This window comes from Neopelma chrysocephalum, unplaced genomic scaffold (assembly GCF_003984885.1).
Source record: "Neopelma chrysocephalum unplaced genomic scaffold, ASM398488v2 Primary Assembly neopelma1_82, whole genome shotgun sequence".
Taxonomy (NCBI): Eukaryota; Metazoa; Chordata; class Aves; order Passeriformes; family Pipridae; genus Neopelma; species Neopelma chrysocephalum.
This window is the reverse complement of record NW_020897744.1, coordinates 934,611-940,604: the sequence shown is the minus strand read 5'-3', so window position 1 is coordinate 940,604 and position 5,994 is coordinate 934,611. Positions and strand designations below refer to the sequence as shown.

At 34.8% G+C, this 5,994-nt stretch overlaps 1 protein-coding gene across 1 annotated transcript in view; it reads left to right on the top strand.

Annotated features, from left to right (window-relative positions):
- The window catches only part of SPATA22 (spermatogenesis associated 22), a 7,050-nt gene extending 1,994 nt beyond the window's left edge, over positions 1-5,056 (top strand). Inside the window, exons 3-6 of the mRNA XM_027691206.1 lie at positions 169-484; positions 811-940; positions 1,625-1,722; positions 1,996-5,056. Coding sequence (XP_027547007.1) covers positions 169-484; positions 811-940; positions 1,625-1,722; positions 1,996-2,259 — 808 coding nt within the window. The 3' untranslated portion in view covers positions 2,260-5,056. The remainder of the gene's footprint in view (positions 1-168; positions 485-810; positions 941-1,624; positions 1,723-1,995) is intronic.
- Positions 5,057-5,994: the final 938 nt, after the last annotated feature.

Sequence of the window (5,994 nt, the reverse complement as noted above, 5' to 3'; positions counted from 1 at the left end):
CCTGCCCTGCATGTGGATTTATTTCAGCGTATACTCAAGTGCTCTAAGTCTGGATGTTTTTAAAGCTAAAGCAACAATACATAGATTACTTTTATATACCTTAATTACGTATCTGAGTATTCAGAACAGATACTGTGATACTGAACTGTGTCTGATGTTGCATTGCAGGAACAGAAATGAGTATACTCTGACTAACACAGCAGATTCAAGGTCTGATAGTGGAATCACTCGAAAGTTTGGGAACCTTTCAAATACTTGGAAACCTGTCCAGCAGCAAAAACCCCCTGGTAACCGTAATTCATCTCAGCTCCTCAAAACAGAAACCAGCCAGACAAACACAGCTAAAGGACAGTGGCCAGTGAAACCTAACCCTGCATCAAGAAGTCTGCAGGGTCATAGTCCAGCATACAAATTTAACTATAATATTCAGCAAAATAAAATGAATGAAAACCAAATTGATTTTGTCCCAGAAGAAAAAAGTCAGGTAAAACTTATGGGGAGAGTTAATAGGAATACACAATGAAGAAAGCAGTAAAAAAAAAGAAAACTGATGAAAGATGAAGCTTTTGTCAGCCCAAGCTTGTCTTTGTAAACACTTGAGTTTCTGAAAATTTAGAATTGAGATTTTCCATACTATAATAACTACAAATCCTCAGCATTATGTTATAAACTTGCAGGGAGTTGTTTGTATATTCTGAACAAATACTCTAATGTAAATATTGGCTATTTAGCATAATATGTAAATGTCTATGTGCCTTTCAAAATTACGAGTGTATATGTCTAACTTGAGCTTTTGTCTTCCTCTGAAAGGAAGTTCCATCATCTCAAATAAAAATTAGAGACAAAAGGAATTCTTTGCGAATCCTGTCTGCTGTCATTGAAAGTCTGAGGCACTGGAGTCAATATTCTTACAAAACTGCACTGTTATTTGAAGTCTTAGGTAAGCACAGTTGATTGGGCTATAACTGATAATAATGGTAGGGCACCAGCGAGAGAGAATTTTATTCACTTTTGGCACAATGGCTGAAATACTTAAACCCACAAAATGTTGCTGTGAGCACCACCTAATCTTCCTTCTGGGAGATCCATTCAGCTATCAAAGCTGACTGAAATAGGTACAAAATTAATAATTCAGTCATCTTCCAACATTTCAGCTTTTTCCATGCTGTTTATTTTCTTTCCTTGTTTTTAGAATGTGTTACAATCAATTTTCCTATTTTATAGGAACCTTCTATAGAGAGGCACTGTTTTACAATAATTCTTAATACAATTAATGTAGGAATAGATTCAAGTCTGGGGTACTTCTAAATATAGGTACAGACTTTTAGTGCATTACACTTTGCATTTAATTGCTGTTGTCTGAGAAATGAACATGACAAAAGACTGAAATGACTGAACTTTACAACAAGGTGAATAAGAATATACAATCTGTTGGCATCTCAGCTATTATTTTGACAAGATGGCAGATATTTAAAGTTGATTTGCATATGTTCCCACAGAAAGCTGATGCTGACTTGATATATCTCAGTGGTTTTGTGTAGTAAATGATGTCGTGGTGTCTTGGTGTATCATTCTTAGTACTGCTCTTTGTTTACACCATGACTCATTTCTGTGAATGGCACAGGCACACTGGATTCTGCAGTCACACCTGGAGCTTATGGGGCAAAGAACTTTCTTCTGAGAGATGGAAAGGAGACCCTGCCTTGTGTGTTTTATGAAATTGTGAGTATTCTGTGTCTGTACATAACACAGGCTCCAATCCCTTTTATGAAGTTAATAATATGTTGTTCTGATAAAGCAGAAATATTCTGTGTAAAAGGCAGGCTGGATGCTTATATACCATATTGATCCCAAACTGGAGCAATAATCCTGTCACTACTTAGGCATCCTTAGACTTCTGTTTCGGAAAAAAAGGTGGGACTTCCAGTTTAGCTTTTAGGTACTTGATAATAACAAAAAAGCTGATGTAAATTCCCTCTGTTTGATGTCCTTCAGAATCCAGCCATGCAGAAAGCTTTTATGGTAGGTGACATAATTGTTTTATTTGTTTATTATGCTTTGATGAAGGACCGTGAGCTTCCAAGACTAATTAGAGGCCGAGTGCACAGGTGCATGGGAAACTATGATGCAAAAAGGAACATTTTCAAGTGCGTCTCTGTAAGACCAGCAACTGCTCCAGAACAGAACACTTTCCAAGACTTTGTGAAAATTGCAGATGCTGAGATGACAGCATATGTCAAAACAATGAATGAAATGTAGAAGTTGAAATGGTTTCTGTAATTTTCATTGATCATTACTCAGAAAGGCTGGACATGCTAAAACATTTCCCAAAACTAACAGGGAGAATCTGGTTAAATAATTGGAAATATCACTGTGCTGTGTTAACAAATGTTAGTAACAATGTTTTGTTTTCACTATTACTTTCTTTAGCTTACCCAGTTAAATATGCAATAGCAGGGTTTTGTTACATAGTAGATTAGACTTTACTGGAGAAATTCTGAATTAAAATGCTAAATTTTGCAGTAGGGCAACTGTCTTAGAATTCAGATTTCCATTGCTTTTCATTATCTTCAATTTTGAGAAATTCCTTCAATACCTGTTTCAAAACATTGACTATATAATTCTCTTGAGGAGTATTTGGTCATGGTTTAATAGGTAACAAACATCACAAATTTCTCTGGGTAGAAAGTAAAAAGATAGTCTTTATTCCTCTTCAGTTCCAAATAACAGGTGCCCTTTGCTTTGCTGGATGACAAGAACATGTGTAAAAGCTTTGCTAGAAATGAACATAATAGGTACTACATAAAGATTTCACAGGATGCAGCTGTATCTACCAGGTGTTCCTTGGGTTCCCATTTATATGCTATCTGATTCTTTTTCTTTTTTTAAAATAAATAATCAGTATGACACATGTATAAAATAGCAACAGACCCTGAAGCTGTAGGAAGATTCCTCAAGGACACAGAGGAAGTTGAAAAGAAAGAATTATTTGAAGGCAGAACCTCCTCGCCTTTGCCATATAAACACCTTTCATGAGGGATGGACCATGTACATGTTTATGTGCCTTTTGCCTTCAGACATTGACTTTCACAGGTTATTCCTGCTGTTTCTATTTCCTTTTCCCCTACTTCAAAAGCTTTGTAGCAGATCTGTTGGGAGTTATAAAACAAAAGACTTGTCAAGAAAATAGCAAACAGGATGGGGTTTTTTTATTATTTTATTATACAGTGTTGGCAATTGGAAATTTCACATTTAAAATAATTGAAATATTGTATCCAACAAGTCAAATACAGAAAACAGTTAATATTCTAAAAAGGAGCCAGCTAGTCAACGCAGAAACACATTAATGGAAAATACAGCTTTTAGTTACACTTAAAAAATTATATATTTAGAATAAAACTTGAACCTGGTCCAGTAAGGTTTTTGACTTGCAACAGGAAAACGCTTTTACACAGTTTAACGCGCAGACAGTCTTTGTTTAAAAAAGTGATCTGTCAGTGTCAGCACATGTATTGTCAGCAACAGCCCCCTAATGTTCCAGTTGAGATCTAAGGTATGTGCTTTACTAACTGCTCTAAGAATCACTTGCATTATCACCTCCACCTTCTGTGCTAAGCTGGTTCTGAGCACGGATGTGCCAAGGAGAGCTTTGTCTATCCATTGTGGTGGTCACATACACGTATCTGATTCCCTTTATCTTTTATAAAATGTTAAAGTAAGTTGCACATGGAAGCATTAGCTTAACTCATAAAAGGTGCAGAATATTACAGGATGCAGAGGCTGATGATGTTCACAACAGAAGCTGAGGTTTAAGAAGTAAAGGATTTGGTACAGCAGTGTTGTGAATGGTAAGACTCTGCCATAACAGTATTTTAAAATTACAGAGGAAGCTTCAACTCTGGGACCAGGCCTGTTATCAACACCACCCCAGAGTTGTAGTCCCACTGATTCCAGTTGAATGATTGATGCTTCCAGTTCTGCACATTGAAAGTTACATTAATAAGTAATGGCAGGAATAGGTCGTTTGTGTCTACTGGGTATGTTATGGCTGTTAATAAAAATCTAAAATGATTTTACTTTCAGTAAGTGTTTAGATCTTTGCAAAAAAAAAAGTTCCTACTTTACACTAACAAATCACTTTTTCTAGTGAAACATTAAGTGAACAGTTGTAAACATTACACAAAACAGAAAAAACCCTACACAATACAGTTTATACACACTACTCAACATTTTTCAGTTGTTGGGTGGTTTGTTTTTTTTAACCATATTGATCCTGTCTTGTATAATGGTTCTAGTGTAAAGGCACAGGTTGGTTAGGAAAGAAAAGCCTGCATCTCTGTCTCTCTACTTCATGGTGATTATTTCCTTTTTGCATGTTGTTTGTTATTCCTCACTTTTCTGACTCTTGTATGAAAATTATCCACTTCAGCCATTCATTAAAAAAAGTGTAAGACATTACTGAAAAGCACATTACTGTACAGAAGTGACTGAAATTTATTCTTCTTACTTTAGGGCATTCCTTCAACCTATTTTGTTAAATATTTAGAAGATTTAATTTCCTAGTCCCTGTGAGCAGAAGTGCATAGCATGTGCTCTCTCTTTCTCGGTGCACTTCATTCTACATTGGAATTTGTATTTTCAAAGATTAATAATGGAACTTGATAAATTTACGTGCAGAATTTGCTCCTAGAGTGCCTGGAAATGTAACAACAGGAAAATTATTTTGGAAAACAGCACAACTTTCACTGAAGTTTAGAAGGGTGAGGAATGTAAACAAGACTGGAGAAGTCTTTGATGTATATTAAGATAACACAGTGATTGTTCCATCTGTTTGCATTTTCTTGTACATCCTCAACACGTCTCTGTCTGTCCCTTCACGTACACCTTCCGTTACAAACAATAAAAATTCAGGAATCAGTTGGACTCAGCTAAGTGAAGAATAATAAATTTGATCACCTGGTTTGTGCCAAAACACAAAACTAAGAAGTACATCTCTGAATTAAATATAATCTATGTGATTTTTCTTTTTTAATAAATAATAGAAAATAAAAGATGAGAATAGAATTAGAATTCTATTTTTATTTAAAAGGAAAAACACAACAGGTGGGTGAGATTAGAACCCAATGTTTCTTTTGCTTAAGGCAATCAAGTGCACTTGTTTCAATGCTTGATAGTAATGAATTCAGTGCTATTGTGGAAATCAGACCTCACAAAATTCCCATACAGACTAATGAAATATGGCCATTTGCTAGTTCTGACACAGCATCAGATTCTTATTAGTTGTGTTCAATAGCATTTCACTTCACTTTTGTCTTTTTACAGCAATGGACTCTTAATTGTAATGGAAATACTAGAATCTAGTTCATTCTGGCTTGTGTTATCACTACATGTAAGGGCCATGGGGCACAGACAGTTTGTAAACAGAGATTTTTGTTTTCAGCCTTAAAAAACAAACAGTACACCCCAATATCTAAAGCTGTAATAGTTCAATGAATTTTGTAAAATTCCACTTAAAATTATAATTTAAGAAACACCAAAACCGATATCTTAGCATTTTTTACCCCAATTGTTAAAACTATTAAATCATCATGAAGCCTTTGTAAGTAGTTAGATGTCTCAGAAAAAAAAAAAGAAAATCTAAATTTTATGCAAGTCTTCATGCAGAGGACTCTAAAACTTGGCAATTAGAGCAGTAGTAAAAAGTGTGCCCACAACTTCCAATATATATATAGACTAAAAAGAAACTTTTTTCTTGTACACAATTCTTTTTAGCTATCAAGCTTAATTTTAGGCCGTGGCTACTAGCAGGTGCTTTTTTTCACTAATCAAAATAATTGTAACAAAATATCATTACTGATTTTAAAGGTACTGGGTTCATAAAAGTTTTGCTGTTTAATAATATATCAAAAGTGAATTGAAGCTTTTAAGACTTACGATTTTGAGACACAAAAGAAACTGGGAGGTAGACAGATGTTTTGAGGATAAACTGATTTT